Source organism: Ostrea edulis, chromosome 7 (genome assembly GCF_947568905.1).
Source record: "Ostrea edulis chromosome 7, xbOstEdul1.1, whole genome shotgun sequence".
NCBI classification, from domain to species: domain Eukaryota; kingdom Metazoa; phylum Mollusca; class Bivalvia; order Ostreida; family Ostreidae; genus Ostrea; species Ostrea edulis.
Genome location: NC_079170.1, coordinates 22,077,075 through 22,094,590, shown reverse-complemented (window position 1 = coordinate 22,094,590; position 17,516 = coordinate 22,077,075). Strand labels below are relative to the sequence as shown.

At 35.5% G+C, this 17,516-nt stretch overlaps 2 protein-coding genes across 7 annotated transcripts in view; one reads left to right on the top strand and one right to left on the bottom strand.

Moving 5' to 3' along the window:
• The window catches only part of LOC125656617 (histone deacetylase 6-like), a 122,020-nt gene that overhangs the window by 9,753 nt on the left and 94,751 nt on the right, over positions 1-17,516 (top strand). For 2 of the 6 annotated variants that reach the window (XM_056143685.1, XM_056143684.1), the window contains exons 5-8: positions 83-4,868; positions 4,985-5,022; positions 15,622-15,732; positions 16,635-16,790. In XM_056143685.1, coding sequence (XP_055999660.1) covers positions 15,640-15,732; positions 16,635-16,790 — 249 coding nt within the window. In that variant the 5' untranslated portion in view covers positions 83-4,868; positions 4,985-5,022; positions 15,622-15,639. Of the gene's footprint in view, positions 1-82; positions 4,869-4,984; positions 5,023-10,355; positions 10,518-15,621; positions 15,733-16,634; positions 16,791-17,516 lie in introns of those variants that run through there. The other 4 variants (XM_056143686.1, XM_056143682.1, XM_056143687.1 and 1 more) reach the window with 3 other exon arrangements.
• LOC125653739 (repetin-like) lies at positions 5,720-14,920 on the bottom strand. The gene is made up of 2 exons (XM_048883328.2): positions 14,871-14,920; positions 5,720-5,964 (listed from the first exon to the last, which is right to left on the bottom strand). The coding sequence occupies exons 1-2, from the start codon at positions 14,904-14,906 to the stop codon at positions 5,743-5,745; spliced, it is 258 nt and encodes an 85-aa protein (XP_048739285.2). The 5' UTR covers positions 14,907-14,920; the 3' UTR covers positions 5,720-5,742.

Genomic DNA, 17,516 nt, shown 5'->3' with positions numbered 1-17,516 from the left:
TCTCTAATTTTGTCACCATGCATAATTGAAAAAATAAACAAATATTTTGCCGATTGCATAATATTTTATTGTCCTTTTCCAGAGCTTACAATCAGATATTGGATCAAACATTGAAAGAGTTTCAGAGCTGCCCGGATGTTGATTTTCAGTGGACGAGTGAGAACATAGGAATACTTCGGACAAATTTTTACCCAATGGCAATAGGACAACCCTTGCCTTTCCAGTGCATTGATCCTGAAAGTGATTAACCAAATAACTAATGCTTTCTAATTAACAAAGAACGTATACCCGTGAACTGTCTATCGTATCGATATATATTGTACATGTATATATGATATTATAAAGGAATGCTTGGTAATCATTAAGATTAATTTTAACTTTTACTACATATAATAACATAATATATGTCATCGCTGCGCATGCTCGCCATGCTTGACATTGGGTTTGATCAATAGGGGGAGGGGTCAATAAAAGTACTGGTTCGATATTGACGATCTCCTCAATCACCAAGCCTAAAAAATGAAAGATTTGTAGTTTTCGGAAATTTGTTGTAATTGAAAAAATTCACACAGGAAATCAATGTAAAGGATTAGCAGTACAAGAGGCCCATAGGCCACATCGCTCACCTGAGTCATCTTGGCCCTGCTTGTTTGGCTATTGGGATTTTAAAACAATCAAAATCTTTATTCTAATGAAACATTAATACCCATATTGTGCCCCTCCCAACCTAGCCCCAAAGTGCCATGACAAACCCGGTAACCTTGACACAAGGTAAAAAAAATCATGGTATGAAACGTAATGTCCTGTCATAAGGATCCATATACAAAATATGAAAACCCTAACATAAACATTTCAGGAAATATTGCCTTGGTTAAGAAGAATTAAATGTAGGTCAAAATCCATGGTCAAAGTTACAAGGTAAAAAAGACTTAGGAATCAAGAAAAAGTCTTGTCTCAAAGAATGTATATATGAAAGATCTCACTCCACAGAGATTTAGAGGAAGGTAAGTTTCGATAATTTGGGTCAAACGTCAAGGTCATGAGGTCAAACATCATGGATGAAATGACATTTCTTGCCATAAGGAATCTATATACAAAATATGAAAGCCCTAACTTTAATAATTCGGGGGATATTGCCTGGGTTAGGTTTTCTTAAAAGTAAGTCAAACTCCAAGGTCAAGATCACGAGGTTTACACAAGAAATACGCATACAAAATATGAGAGCCCTATCACTTGTTATGAGTTATGAGCAATTAAGGTTGCGATCTGTTCTTGAGAAGAGTTTTGTTCTTAAACAAATGTCCACACATGTGTCCTTATGTAAAACGTTGGTTCCACCTGAGCCCAGGGGGTAATCGAATCTACACTATCCCAAGAAGTTTTCATAAAAATTTCAACTTTTCTGTCCAAGTGGCTCCTGGGAAATTTTTTAAATGACCTCCATCTGATTTTTGCCTTTTCTTGATTATCTCCCCTTTAAAGGTACATCACCCTTTATTTGAAGAAACTTGAATCCCTTCATACAAGAATATTATTTGAACAAGTTTGATTGAAATTGACGACCCAGTGGTTCTGGAGAAGAAGACAATAATTTACGTTCTGGCCTTGGGTTCCGGGTTTCACTGCAATGTTCGTTCAGGTGTACAGGCAAATTTTGACTCCAAAAGAATAATGACCGGGGTCATTTTTCGACGTCGAAAAATGACCCCCTAGCCGTATAAAAATTGGATAATTTTGTAGAAAGAAGACCCAGGGGTCATTATTTTGCGTGTCATACCTGAAAAATAATGACCACCGTAGAAAAATGACCCCTTCCCTTTCTTAGCAGATTGATTTATTTTGAAGGAGTTGATAAGGGTTTTCAGGTCATTATTTACCCAGAGTTATCGTTCTTGCTGCTCCTCTTATCAAATTTATTCCATGTGTAAATTGTTTTTCACGGTTAATAAAATAAAAGTAAGAACTAGTCCATTAAATTTGAGGAAAACCCACTGTAGGTTCCATGACCAATTACAACTGGAAAAAACCCGCATATTTCAGGGATGGATCCAGGGAATTTTCAAAAAGGGGTTCTACCATAAATTTTAATTTTCAAAAGGGGAGTTCCATTCTCAAAATGTGTTATTTTTACCTCATTAAGTAACATTTTATAACGATAGGCAGAGGTACAACCTATAAAACCTCCACGTCTCCCTCTGAATCTACCAATGTATTTATGCTATCTATTTACATGTATAGATCTTGTGTAATCAAACACACACATAAAAAAAAAAAAGAGCTGCATCTAAATACAATACTTCTTGTGTCACAGAGAGGCGTGAAATTTTCTTAAAACTGATTAATTGACATACATTTTTTGTAACTGAAGTCAATAGCTTATTTCATTTACGCATCATTATCGTTTTTCAAGAATTTTGAAAAATGAGTAAGTGTTGATAGAGGTATTAGTGAGTATGCGAACGATAACTTTGACTATAGCATTTCACTGGATAATTTATGCCTATCAGGGGTGTAGAACAAGGGGACGGGGGCAAGTGGGTTTGTGCCCCTCACTTTTTTAACACAAAATTAACTTAGATTGATCAGATAAGAATATACCACGGTTAAAAAAATACTCAATTCTAATATGCAGGTTCTTAGCACTCAAAGCATTATTTCGTGCATGTACATAACCCATTCTCTCCGTACCACATTTTTTTTGACCGAGTTATGTTTTAAGTGCATCGTAGAATATACCATCAGAGCAATTGCACTTCATTCTTCATTTCTTATATGATAGACATTTTGCTTTCCGATTCATATCATAGTACTATATCACAGCATATGATTCAATATCATAATATGATTAAATGGAATAGCATCATATGTATCAATATAACATCAGAATCTATGTTTACAATGTGATATGATACGATATTGTACGATACAAAATCATATGATAACCTACTATTCTGTATATTATATATTTATTACAAATAACATTACATAATTTCATGCCATAATGGTATCATAAGATGTGCCATAAATCCACAATCACATCAGCCAAGCAAGTGTGAATGAGATAGGATCAGTAGATCTTCCATATGTATAAACCGCTAAGAATAGTCTCGGAGAAAATCCAAAACAGGCTACATGTAGCTCTATGCTATGCATGTATATTGATAACAACATTAACAATTCAAGTCTGATGTGAAATGTTCTTGACGAGTATTTGTCTGCATTCTTAAGCAAAGTCTTGACGAGTATTTGTCTGCATTCTTAAGCAAAGTCTTGACGAGTATTTGTCTGCATTCTCAAGCAAAGTCTGGCATTTGATATCATACTCCATATTCTTTGTAAAATATTTATAGCTACATTGACTATATGCAATTCTGAATGGGTTAGCATAACACTCTAACCTTAATAACACATGGGGACAAGGATTTCACAATTATGGTAGTAGCTACTCTGTGTATATCAAATCAATTACGCACTCTGTTTGCATGTTATGATCCTTAGTGTAGAATAAACTAATGCATGTTTACAAATGTAACTATAGAGCCCCCTTCCACGCCTGAACCCATATTTCCTTTATGGCAAGACGATTGCATGTATCTCGATATAACTATGCATGTATTTACTCGTAATAACGAATATAACTCGTTGTGACTAGACACTTATTTGGTACGAGTCACTATTTTGTTAAAACAAGTAAATCCTTATTTTTGAAACAAAATTACAATTCTTTTAGATATGTTTTAATCTGGTTACGTTTCATATGAATGATAGATTTACTTATAATATGACAATGTTGGACTGCCTCCCTTAGGCATTACCAGAGAAATAATCCTTCATAAAATTTACAAGGGGGTCATTATTCTATAGGGTTCATTTTTCTAAACGTGAAATCGACTGATTTTTTTAAAAAGACATTTTTTCTACGGGCAAAAGGGGTCATTATTCGACGTAGAATAATGACCGGGGGTCATTTTTCGACGTCGAAAAATGACCCCCCAGTCATTATTCTATGGGAGTCAAAATTTGCCTCTACACTGGCTATGCAGGGATGGAAGGTGTCAATAGCTATCTGGCGTCGGGGGAAATATCCCAATAATTGTTCAGAAAATGAATTGAAGAGAATAAGGGAACAGTCAAAGTCGTTCCTATATATGACGCGGCAATATCTGAGGTACTAAGGTGTAAAGGTCAAGCACCTAATGTTTTGACGACAATTTTCTGTGGACTGGTATATTCTAAATAAGCTATGGTGTACACAGTTCTAAATGTCTAGATTTAAACATTTTCTTTGGGGTGGGGGGGGGGGTAACCTTTTTTTTTTTTTTTTTTACGCATGCTTGCTTTTATCTTGTAATATCTGTATTTATATCCTTTGTCTATGCTTCACTTTGTATTGCAAGAAAATAAAACTTTGCTTGAGCTCCTAGTGTTTTTATAACAATGTTCTGTGGTAGGTAACTGTAGCCAGGTACATTGTCGTGGTCCAGTTTCACCTTTTCCATAAGTAAGACTGTAGGTGTAAAGCTTGTTTTGGTGACTATCATTGTTGACTCCACTAGCATTATAGACTGAATTGAATTTTTTATTTATCTCATCACAGTTGTATAATTTTACATAAAAGTGATGGTAACAAATCGTTTAGTGTTTAAAAGCATGCGTGGGTATGTAGATTGACTACATGTTGGAACTTAAGATTTGAGCAGTCATATCGACTGGAAGCACGTTTTATCAGTATTTCTTATGAAGAAGCATAATTTTCTCTGAGAAGACTACTTGTTGTGTAGTGAAATTCATCACCAATTTTACACTCATTTACTACAAAGTTTTCTTTCTTTGGGTTCATTTCACCAGCATCCACTTCCGATATACAGGTAAGTGGTGATTACTGGTTCGAAATTTACAATAAGTTATATAGCATCTTTTCTGAGTAGGATATTTGAATATTTTTCGAATTTTACGTAATCTTTTTACCTTCTATTGTTTGTAGTTTTTAATCAAATATGAAGTCGGAATTGATCGAGTAAAGTAAGCTTTACTTTTTTACTTATAGATTACAGGTAATATTTTTCCAAATGTTTAATCAAGAGCTGCAATTATGAAATTATTACTAGTTTAAACAAGAGGTTTGCTATTTTTGATTCCAAAGGAATAAAAAAAAAGCAGTATTTCCCATGTAGGAGTTATGAGATTGATCACTGTTCGTTATCTTCATCTTTCATTCATAAGTTTTATATTAATTCAAATCAACTATATGTCTTTTATGGGTTATTTTATTGATAATCACCAGAAGACCAATTGACTTATCGTACATGAACGAGGGTTGTCCCGTAAAATCTGGGACAATGCATTTCTGATAACAAAAATATATAAAGCACGCGCTAGGCTGAAGTTTATCTATCACATACTGTAGCACTTCCGAAGTAAAAGTGGGGGGGGGGGGGTAATTGGGGGGGGATCAACGAATATGTCCACCGAATTTTACCGACTGAAAATTAAAAATAAGAACAAAGGTATTAAAAACAAGGGGGATGGGGGGGGGGGGGGCATTAAAAAATCCATGAAATACAGATACATTCGAGTACTCAATGAGATGACAATTACAAAACAAATGACTTTTATCATTAAGCACACATGTCACTATGGCCATTGAAAAAATACAAAAACACATAAAATGTCATGTAGATGTTTACATTAAAAATCTTTAGCTCACCTGAACCGGAGATTCATTTACATCTTATCCAAATCTTATCTCCCTTTCCTCTTCTGAAAGGACCCATTATCTTCTCTCCCTTTCCTCTTCTGAGAGGACCCATTATCTTCTCTCCCTTTCCTCTTCTGAGAGGACCCACTGTCTTCTCTCCTTTTCCTCTTCTGAGAGGACCCATTGTCTTCTCTCCTTTTCCTCTTCTGAGAGGACCCATTGTCTTCTCTCCCTTTCCTCTTCTGAGAGGAACTATTGCGTGAACTCTATAAAATAATGACTGATGAGAGAATATTTCAGAAAAGTGAATGCAAAATCGTAGCAAATGCATCATCGACACATAGGGGCTAACGTTAGATGTGTATATATAGACTGAGAACATAATGGATAAGAAGCCCCTGTGATCGACATTTATCATTTGACAGCCTACTGATGGTTGCCCAACTAGTTTATCATCGCTCGACATCTGCAGCTGGGCAGTTGACGATCGGGCACTTGACTATCAACCAACTCCCTTACTTCGCCACTGATAAAATATTAATATCACTGCTCCGTTTTGACCGATCTTAGGATGACCAACTGTGTTTTGGGCTGACAAAACGTCTGTCCATCAGTTTAAATGTGACTTATATGGCCTGCCGTTTACTATCTATTCATCATCTCCCTTAACTTGAAGAGAAAGGTGAAGATAAACCGTGATCAATCTTATAACTCCTATAAGCAATACAAAATAGAGAGTTGGGCAAACCTGGACCCCTAGATATACCAAGGTGGGACCAGGTTCCTAGGAGGAGTAAGCATCCCCTGTCGACCGGTCACACCCGCCGTGAGCCCTATATCTAGATCAGGTATAGGGAGTTATCCGTAGTCAAAATCAGTGTGTCAAAAAACGGCCAAACAATCGTCATGAAACACGACAGACAGCATTTGACCCAATGATAGGTTGTATTGGCAAACTAGATCGTTATAACAACCATAGAATTTGCGAAATGCTGACTTTAAACGAAACTGTTGGAACCCCTGAACTATCAATTTGTTTGTCAGTAGCCTGCTTCGATTTAAAAACTGATCATACGCAGAACAAGCTCTTGTGTATCTTTTAAAGCTATAGAGACATCTTTTTAACGAAGCGAGATATCTCTTAACCTTTATTGTAAAAGATTTTTCATTACCGATACAAAAGATTGTGTATTATTCAAAGTCCCACTCGAGAATATTTCACTGATATGGAGACGTCACCATTGCCGGTGAAGAGCTGCAAATTTTAGGCCTATGGTCGGCGCTTATGACATTTGAGCAGATAGGAATCTTTATCGTGTATCATATCCAATTTCGCCCCATAACTGACTTGAACTTCGTTAATAGCTCATATAACAAGTTTTGGGAAGAAGTATTTTTAAGTCAGCTATGGCGCAAAGCGTGATATGCAAATACTGCATAAGTACCAGTTAACCTCGGATTTTTGTGTTCTCAGGCTGAACGGAGTACTTTTTAGCCCCTTTTCGTTCAATCTGTACAAATGAAAGGACAGAGACAAAGTTCTGTTCAGCTACTCTTTTTCATTATAAAAACATTTCATCATTATAATTATTAATTACAATCCATATTACACAGTATACAACAATAATTACAAACATTATTATAAAACTTCACACTAAAATTAACGAAGCCATCTGAAGAATTAAAAAGTTATTTCAGAAATGCGCAATTATACTTTAAAATATCTTACCTGTACAAATGAAAGGGCAGAGACAAAGTTGTTCAGCTACTGAAGAAATCTGACTCTGTTCCTTGCATTTATACCTCCGTACATCCCTCAACATTCCTGACCATATTTGTTATATCTTAAAACTTAGCACAATTGACATTGGCCTTTAATTCAAACTCAAAGCAACACAATTATTTCATTGAAAAATCTATAACATAGCGTTGAATACTCAACTTCACTTCTAAGTTTTTGCAGAAACGTTAATTTCTTGTTTCTCGTAAATAATATATACAAATGCTTGACTTCTGGTGACTTATTTGTTATACTTCGATTGGTTATAGATAATTATACGTTTCCTCTGGCCATAATCACTTTCACCCTCATGACCTTGCAAACAAGCTATAAACATACATACTAATAATCCACGTCACCTCACCTCACGATGAAAAGTTCGTACACTCTTGTTTAGCATCTTACTGTTGTTTTTGTTTCCCATCATTTTGCCAATGTCCATTCATTCATTATCCTTCTCCCATAATTCCGAATTCTATCATCTGTTTTATACATTGCAAATTTCGTTATGATACGTGCTACACCTGCTGAGACACGGGGCCTCGGTTTTTGCGGTCTCATCCGAAGGACCGCGCCATTTAGTCGCCACTTACGACAAGAAAAGGGGAACTGGGGACGTATTCTGTTTGACCTACTTCTACCCCTAAAGTACTGTAGGTCGTAGTGTGCCAATCCAGCTGAAATGTTTAATATTTACAGCACTCGACTTCCTCCGAGAGGAAGCCTTTGACTAAATATCAGGACAATATCTGTATCCGTAATGAAAAAAGCCCTTAAAACTCTCTGACCTATTTTTAGTCCAAAAGTAAGTCAAAGATGGACCAATCCAGCTGAAATGCAAACTAAACTTGTATTCCTCTGAGAAGAAGCCTTTGACTTAATATCAGGGAGTACCCGTATCCATAACGAAAAAAATCCGGGAAAACTGTTTGACCTATTTTTAGTCCAAAAGTAGGTCAAGGAGGGACCAATCCAGCTGAAATGCAAGCTGAACTTGTATTCCTCCAAGAGAAAGCCTTTGACTTAGTTTCAGGGCAATATCTATATCCATAATGAAAAAAAGCCCGGAAAACTGTTGGACCGACTTTTAGTCCTAATGTAGGTCACAGACGGACGGACCAATCTAGCTGAAAATCAAACTGAACTTGTATTCCTCTGAAATGAGGCTTAGGTGTAAATTTTAGGACAATATCTGCATCTGTAACAAAAAAAAGTCCGGAAAACTGTTTAACCTACTTATAGCCGTAAAGTAGGTCAAGGATGGACCAATCCAGCTGAAATGCAAACTCACTCTTACTATTTTTGAGGGAAATATGGTGACCAAATTTCAAAGTTTTACACGCATCCGTTACTGAAAAAAAGTCCGGAAAATATGACCTCTGGACGGACAGTCAGCCAGCCGGACGGACGCACGGACAGCACCACAACATAACACGTTCCGTCTAATAACGGATGTATAAAATGACAGAAAATAGTAAAAATGACTATATAGGAGACAGATTTCAAGTCTTATAAAATATGTACAATCCAGGAGCTTCCGGGGGAGCCCTTCGCCCCCTACGCCCCAAAAGGGCTTCACCCTGGATCCACTGGGCAGGGTCGTCGGCAAGTATTTGACATTGGGGAGAACTGGATCGAAAGGGGGGGGGGGGGGTCTAACTAACATATTTTGACTTGAATTCATATTTCCATTTGAATCTTAATATTCTTTTCCTATTTGTCAATGTCGCAAAGACACAACCTGGTAATACTTACATGTATTTATAAGCCAGGCCCCAGTATGTAACAAACTCAGACTTCATTACTTTTGAACTGAAACTCTTAATTTGCAGACACTAGAAATTCGATGAAGCAATATTGATTAACAACTTCATTTTGGAATCATTGACTTCTCAATCATTTCATCACAATATTCAGATTTAAAAAAAATATATTTTCACAAATATCGTGTTTAGTGTAATTAATGTGTTTGAATCGATTATTTCAATACATGTATTTTAGATAAGATTTGCTTCGTTTTAAAATATCATAGAGTAGATAAAACGTAATATTTTGATACTTTGTCATAATGTAACCATACGTATGGAAGCTTAATTTCTCCTGATTGACAAGGGTTCTCTGACCAGGTAAAGAAGGCGGTGCTTATTTTCTCGGTCTTTAAACCAAGAGAGGGGTTGAACTCAGACTTCTGTAGGATTCTTCTTGTCGAAACAATTTTCTTAATATTTGTCAATCCCTCCATTTTTTAAAATTGAATGCAGGCATATGTGACAAAGGTATCCCCCCCCCCCAAACCAAGTTTTCAGCATTTTCCTTTAATTTATATGCTAAAAAAAATCTTATATTTTTCGATATTTTTTAATGACTTACAACCTAGAATCACTAAAGCTTCCAAACATCGATCGATCAATTGATTAGACAATGAACAATTTGTAGCAAACCCGCACTTACAGCAACGAAGCCCCTTTTATTGTTTAGACCTGCCAGGTACAGATGTACATTCCATTTTGCGTCTTTGTAAACAATAGCTTTCACACTTGTCGTTCCATTGACCACAGAAAGTTTGCCGCCCCTTTGCCGACGCCCCTGCGGTAGGGGCCTCAAGACATCCTGCCTCCTAAAGTTGCGCCCCCTACCAAAATTTCTGGATCCGCCCCTTGATGTGAATATAAGCTAATTTTTGTCGTCTGCTGACTGCTATCAACGACGCAAAACTTCAGGAAGATGTCGTGAGATCCCCTTCTTTAAAATAAATAGGCTGGGATTACCGAAAGTCAGGGAGAATACGTATGTACACTCTTATACCTTACTTAAAAAAACCCCATGCGGAATCATCCGAAGATTGCCGAGTGACTACAAGTAGAGCTCTTTTTTGTTAGAGGAAAAAATAGCTTAAACTGAATTGAAAGTAGAATATGTGAGGTAAGACTTGCGCAACTGTGGCAACGCTAAACTGATTGTCGAAGTACTATTAGCTTATAGTGAATTAATGAACTGTAAAGACAAATATACTGTGATAGGACTTGCCAAATTTATCAAGTTAGTTAGTACTGTCCATATTTTTATGATATTACCTTCCTGTTGTGTTTCATTCATTGTTATGATTGAATGGGGCTTTAACACCTCCCCTATAGCGAGAAATTCTCGCTATAACGCGATTATTTCTCTCTAACGAGAGTAAATATATCCCGTACAACCGAGAAAAACGCCCGTGGAGTAATATGTATACGGTGTGACCGTTAGACCGAGCGAAGCATGTACGTAACTCCGTGTCCCGAGTGGTAATCATAAATCCGTTAAGTACGGTAGATTATGATTCATTTATAAATATATATTTTGAATGAAATTTCCTTGCGCTAAACACCCAGTAACATCTCAATATTTAAGGAGTTTATATGGGGACAACAGTTTTACATGATCCGCCTATTCATTGAACGCGGGAAATAAAACGCAAGGCGACGTAAACTGTGCATTGTGACGTCACATTTAGCCTCGACTTTTTTCTCTTTTTCAAAGCAAACAATTATAAACAACAATAATACATTCCGTATGCAATGAAAAAGGCCGTTAAAACCAAGCAAAATTAACCAATAAATTCAAAATGGTAAAAAAGTAACCGTAATTTTATCGTATATTCTTATTCAAAGAAACTCATGAACTCGTTCATCTATTTAGTCGTATTACGGTTTTATATGTATTTATTTGCTAAAACCTGTACCAATGATAATTATATTATTCACTTTGAACAAACTGAGTGTTTAAATTACGAATTGCACGTTAGAGTCTTCTATTATTGGCATTCAAAATAAAACACGAATAACTGTTGAAACAGGTAATGAAAAAATAAATGGCGGCGCCCATATGGATCACGAAAATTTCAGTGAATGTATATAGAGATTATCTCTTTTTCTTTTGCTGATTTTGACTTTTTTCTTTTACATACGTGTTACCTTTAGAGCCTTGCTTCGCGGACGGGCCTTTGGCCCGTCCGAGCTTTGCTCGGTATAAATGTCTAATGCTTCTGCAAATAATTAATCAAAACAAAAACACTCGCGGTCTGACACGTATTGGATTTCAGACTGCTTCCCTCTTACGCAGCAACTTTGATAGGAAATTTCTTGACTATGTTGTCAATTTCATAGAGCATCATGTTGAGTGCGTGTTGCACTTCTTCAGCGTTGCATGGGATTTGCCATTATTTTCAATAAAGACACCAAAACACTTGTTTATGGTTTTGTTTATCAGGTCCAGTCCAAAGACTATTTCTATCTACGTAGCTATTAATAGCTACAGTACCCGCAACTTTATTCTTGACATTCCTATCGTGCTCTATCGTGCGTGTATCCTATCGTATCGTGCGTGTATCCTATCCTATCGTGTATCAGGTTTTCTGTTTTCTATCGTGTTTTGCGTTTATCAGGTATATCGTGTATCGTGTTTTGCGTTTATCAGGTTTTCCGTTTATCGTGAAAATCGTTTATCGTGTATCTTCGGAAACTATCGGGATCGTATATTAAATCTAATGAAAAAGTATGATACTTTCTGAAAGCTTTATTCGTTTTGTTAAAGTAGCTATTTTTAGGAATCGAGGAAAGACAGTGTATTTGATTTTAAGGCAGAAAAAGAGCTATATGTCTGTCCTGAGAGGGTGAAAATTTATCACAATTTCATTCTAAGTAGTCTGGAAAGTAGGCAGTGGTTTGCCGAGCAAACCGAGGACAGTAAAACTGAAAATTCCTTCATATGGAGTTCATAAACATTTCCTTGTCTAAAAACAATTATTTGTAATTAACACTAACAGAGAAATAGGAAGTTCCGATCTGAAAGGAAAAATCAGTAAATTACATTGTTTATTACATATATTTTAATAATGGTTCTTTTTCTTCCGATTTTTTTCACCTGTATTCAACTCATATACCAACTACTGAACTTGTGCGCGTTCTTATCTATCTGATTTTGTGTATCACCCGTGTTTTGACAGTAAACATTCTCAGGGACATTGTATTTCACACATTTAGAAGATTAAATTTTAAAAGAGTGCAAGGGTATTACATCTCCCAAAATTCTGCTCATTTGGGCACGATTCAGCTGTCATCGTTGTTTTTTTTTATTTGTACATGTACACATGTACCAATAGTCATACGTGTAGATACTGGAAATTTATGCTGGTTTTGATGATTATTTGAATTTTTTACATGCTAAACACAAACATTTTAAAGCGTTTCTAAATTGCGAATTTAAATCAAGCTGGGTTTCGTATATGTTTTTTAATAGTTTATTTATTTTTTGTTAACAATTAAATATCAATTCATATAAATATGTTCCAATTACTTATGACTATCAATTATCATTCAAAGTGTAGAAATATCTGACATATGAGCATATGGTGTAGTGCAGTGGATTGTTTTTAAAGCGGTCTTTATGAAAATAATTGTAGTTGTTGAATGAGCGGTAAACTCAGAGCTTGATGCAAAATAACCCCCCTCCTCGCTACACACAAAATATTAATTGGTTTTATTTGATATCCAAGATAATAGACATTAGAATAAGAGAGCTATTGAAGCATGTTATCACTACATTATATTACATTTTGTTAATTCCCTGTATAATTGCTAAACGCTCGGCATCAAGTGTGAATGTCACAGGTCCTCGGAGATGACCTTAAAAACAGACGCCCCGTGTCACAGTAGGTGTGGCACGCTAAAAAACCCTCACTGCTCAATGGCTGTAATTGCCGAGTATAGGCCTAAATTTCATATATTAAACATTAGGTGACAATATACGTTTTAGAATCATTGGCTGAGAAAATTCATATAGATATCAAATAATGAATTCAATACCATATATAGTTTAGTTTTCGGATTTTAGCTGTAATGACGTTAAAAAAACATAAATAGAATTAAAAAAAATAAAAAAAAAAAATAAACGTACAACCGTGGATAAATAAATTATACGTTTTAGGTATATATTGAATATTGAAATCCTTCAATATTATTATCAACATAATGTAATTATTTTGTACGTATCAAACTTTCGTTCTGTCTAAATTTACAACATTTCTATCAGGTTTTCCGTTTATCGTGAAGATCGTTTATCGTGTTTTGCGTTTATCAGGTCTATCGTGAAGATCGTTTATCAGGTTTTGCGTTTATCATGTTTACCGTGTATCCTATCCTATCGTGTGTGTATCCTATCCTATCGTGCGTGTATCGTGTTCTATCGTTTATCATGTCAAGAATAACGTTGCGGGTACTGTACCTAGGTATTTAAACTTACTTAAAGTAGCTACTTTTACCAGTTTTTGAAAATATGAATAAATAATAATTAGGGCACATCTTTTAAACAGGTCAGTCGTTTTATGTATCGTGTTGTGCATGTGCACGGCAAAATTTGGATACTTTACGAGAGTGGAGAATGCAGAGGAAATGCATGAATATTCGCCCCAAAAACCTTTAATGTAAAAATGCATGAAGGTAAACTTTAAAATTAATACAGATTTGTAAGACACTCTACACTTTTTATAACGTGGCTTTGATCCTAAGCTCCTAGAAAATGAAACTAGGTGCTGTTATTGATGCAAATTTGAAAGGTTAGAAAGTAATCATTTTTGTCCAATATTTTTGTGGTATTCATCGTCAGTGTAAGTGAATCAAGAAATCTGGTACACACCATATTGCATGTTCATGTTAACAGGCAATTAATCATAACAATGAAAATAGATAACAATATATATAATTATATATTCTCATTTTCACCACAATTGCCATTCACAGTTGCAAAGATATAATTCTAATGCTAATTCTTTGTAGATTTGAATTTTTGTAGGTGTAGTATAATTTTAATTCAATTCATTATCTATGCACCTTGGACACATGACAACCAATATTGAAAACTATTTTTGATACAGCTATCTTGTCTATATTCAGTCAAGCATAACAATATTGTTTTCTGTTTAAAATTCTATCTGCAATAAAATCAATAAAAACAAATTATGTGCAATACTCCAAAGTGTAAATTAAAAAATAACAACCTGGAAGTGTCCAGGAAATGATAAAATGTATGGATACAATGTGGCAGGAAATGACCTGGAAATGTTAAAAGTGATGAATATCTTACTTTGAGTTCCATGTTATATATATATATATTTATATATATACCCGAGATAAATACACCTAGACAACAGCATGCCATACAAAAGCACAATACGGGGCAACAATATATGCATAATGAGTAAGTCGACTGGGGGAGGACGGAAGTTGATGCATACACTCGTAAAAATACATAAAAATTAATAACTCCTTCTAATTTTTACATATGAAGTAATAATTAAATGTACTACAAATAAATTATATCAATATAACCAAGGTGCAATAAAAGGTTTAACTCACTCACCCTCAGTAGGAGAAAAGGTTGCAAAATATTAGCCATGATCCAGTCTGTATCTGTCTGTGGAAAATTGTGGACTACTAGCTTCTATCGAGTCTGTCATGCAGCAATTTATATAGAATGACTCAGGGTTTTATCTAGCATTTAGTTGTTACTACCCATTTTATATTTAAGGGGAATTTTTGAGAATGTAGTCATGAGCTTCCAGGGGATGGGGGACATCCATGGAATATAATATCCACAGATTATAACAGCCATATGAAATAATTGATTACTCATTTTACATAATACAGACTTATCTATATTGTAAGTCTGACAATTGTAGAAAATGACTTAGAATATCAAAAAAAAAAAAAAGGATTTTTGTTGAAAGTTCTTATACAATTTTGTGAAGTTTCTACAAATGAAGGGGATTTTTTTATCTGTGGAAGGGGAAATATCCATTTGTTGCCAAGTGGGAAAGGTACCTTTTACCGGTAGTAAAAACAACCTAGATAAATCCCTGAATGTAAACAAAGGAAATGGACCTACATGTAAGGACTAACTAAATTAATTCAAAATTCTGCATCCAATGAAGATACAAATATAGAATGGATATGTGTTAATTAGTGAAGGTCAAATCTTCATACGAGGTCATCTTTGATGGAGTAGAAGCCAAGCTGTGTCACTTTATGAAGTCAGATGTGAATCTGATCAACCATGCAAAAAATTGTTAATTTGTGACCGAGAATAAATGCTTATATTTCTGTGTTTGTAGCACTATAATAAACAGAAAATGCATCAAAACTATTCAGATGAAGAACAGGATTCGGATGAGCAGTTGTTGGGCCAGGATGTTGGAGTGAAACGCCATAACCAGGATGTATATGTATGTATATATGTAGAGATGAGTCTGTGTCTTGTTCCCAGCAGGCAGAATACTAGAATTATCTTGCAGTGTCTTGACAGTCCCCTCACCATTGCTTGGTCTGTAGGACATCTGTCTTTCATTATTTACTCTAGTATGAAAAATAATTTGTATTGTATGAGAGCTATTTAGAATGCGAGATATATTTTATCTTGTGCTTGAAATTTGACAGAGATATTGAAAACTATTTTGACAGCCAATAAACACTTAATATTCCAGCCTGAAAAAATAAATCAGCCCATACAATAAAAGGGATAGCCTTTTTAAATACCTTCTATTCCAATAGCTATGGTCACTGACAAAGTGGGGCACATTTTTACAAATAAATGGCCATAGACTTCTGTTGGTCATTTCAAGTTATATGAGGGATGTGGAATAGGTGTCCCAATTTTTTGTAGATCAGTTTTTTTTTTCAAAGGACTATTGGTTTTTAAACAAATTGAATTCTGACTTTGACGCCTCCTCCCCAAATACCCCCAGTATGGTGTTCATGAAATCCAAGAAAATAATCAGATACAGAGGGTTGCTTACATGAAAGGCGAAGATAACGAACTGATAAATCTCATAACTCCTATAAGCAATACAAAATAGAGAGTTGGGCAAACACGGACCCCTGGACACACCAGAGGTGGGATCGGGTGCCTAGAAGGAGTAAGCATCCCCTGTCGACCTATCATACCCGCCGTGAGCCCTATATCTTGATCAGGTAAACAGAGTTATCCGTGGTCAAAATCAGTGCACCAAGAATGTTATGATAAGTGAAAGGAAAATATTTGCAAGCTTTAGTGTCCCATTTCCTAAAATTTTATGAAAGTGTGATTAAAATTAATTACCTACATCATAAACTGTAATAAATTTTATAGCAAACCAGTGAGGAGGTCAAGGACAAGAAAACGACCTTAGAGGAGGTCAAACAGAGTGGACGGGCAGAGAGAAGGAGACTGAGGGAGGAGAGGAGACGGCAGCAGGACGACAGCGATTCAGAATCAGAGTACCTGGTGGGGAAACTGGCCGAAATTGTAAGTATCATTTACATAGAGAACATGGATAGAAAAATCTATCATGAAGTGATAATCATTGATCAATGTTTTTATGTCAGCCTTTTTAGCTGAAAGCTCAGTTTGTTCATTCACAAAACCATTTTCAATCAAATTTGCCATAAAGCATTCCTGGGGAAAGGGGATTCAGCTGTGTTAAAATCAAGGGGTCAATCGTCTTTCAAAAGGGAGATGACTAAGAAGTAGTGGAAATACATTGGCATAGCGTAAACATCATTGTTAAGAGTAATTACATATAATAAATTTAACATCATAGCTTGAATATTAGAAACAAGAGGAATGGTCATGTGTAATCTCGATATATTTGCATGCTCATGTACAACAGGCTATGGAATGTTTCCCCAGATTGAGAACAGGATTTCAGCAGGGTTGGAAATTATAGCTTGCCCGAATACTCAATACGGTCTACTTTTCAGGAAGATGGGGATGAAAGTTCACGATAGCCCGGCAGTTGGGCAAATTTTGCGTAACCATTTTCTTCTCCAGAACCGCGGGGACAATTTTAATCAAACTTTGCTTAAATCATCATTAGGTGAAAGTTTTTCTAATGAAGGACCATGCTTTCTTTGAAGGGGAGATAATTAAGTTAAGGGAAAGATAGGGTGGGGTCATTTAAAATTTTTCTCAAGAACCAGTGGGCCCGAAAAGTTGAAATTTACATGAAAATTTCATAACATATTGCAGATT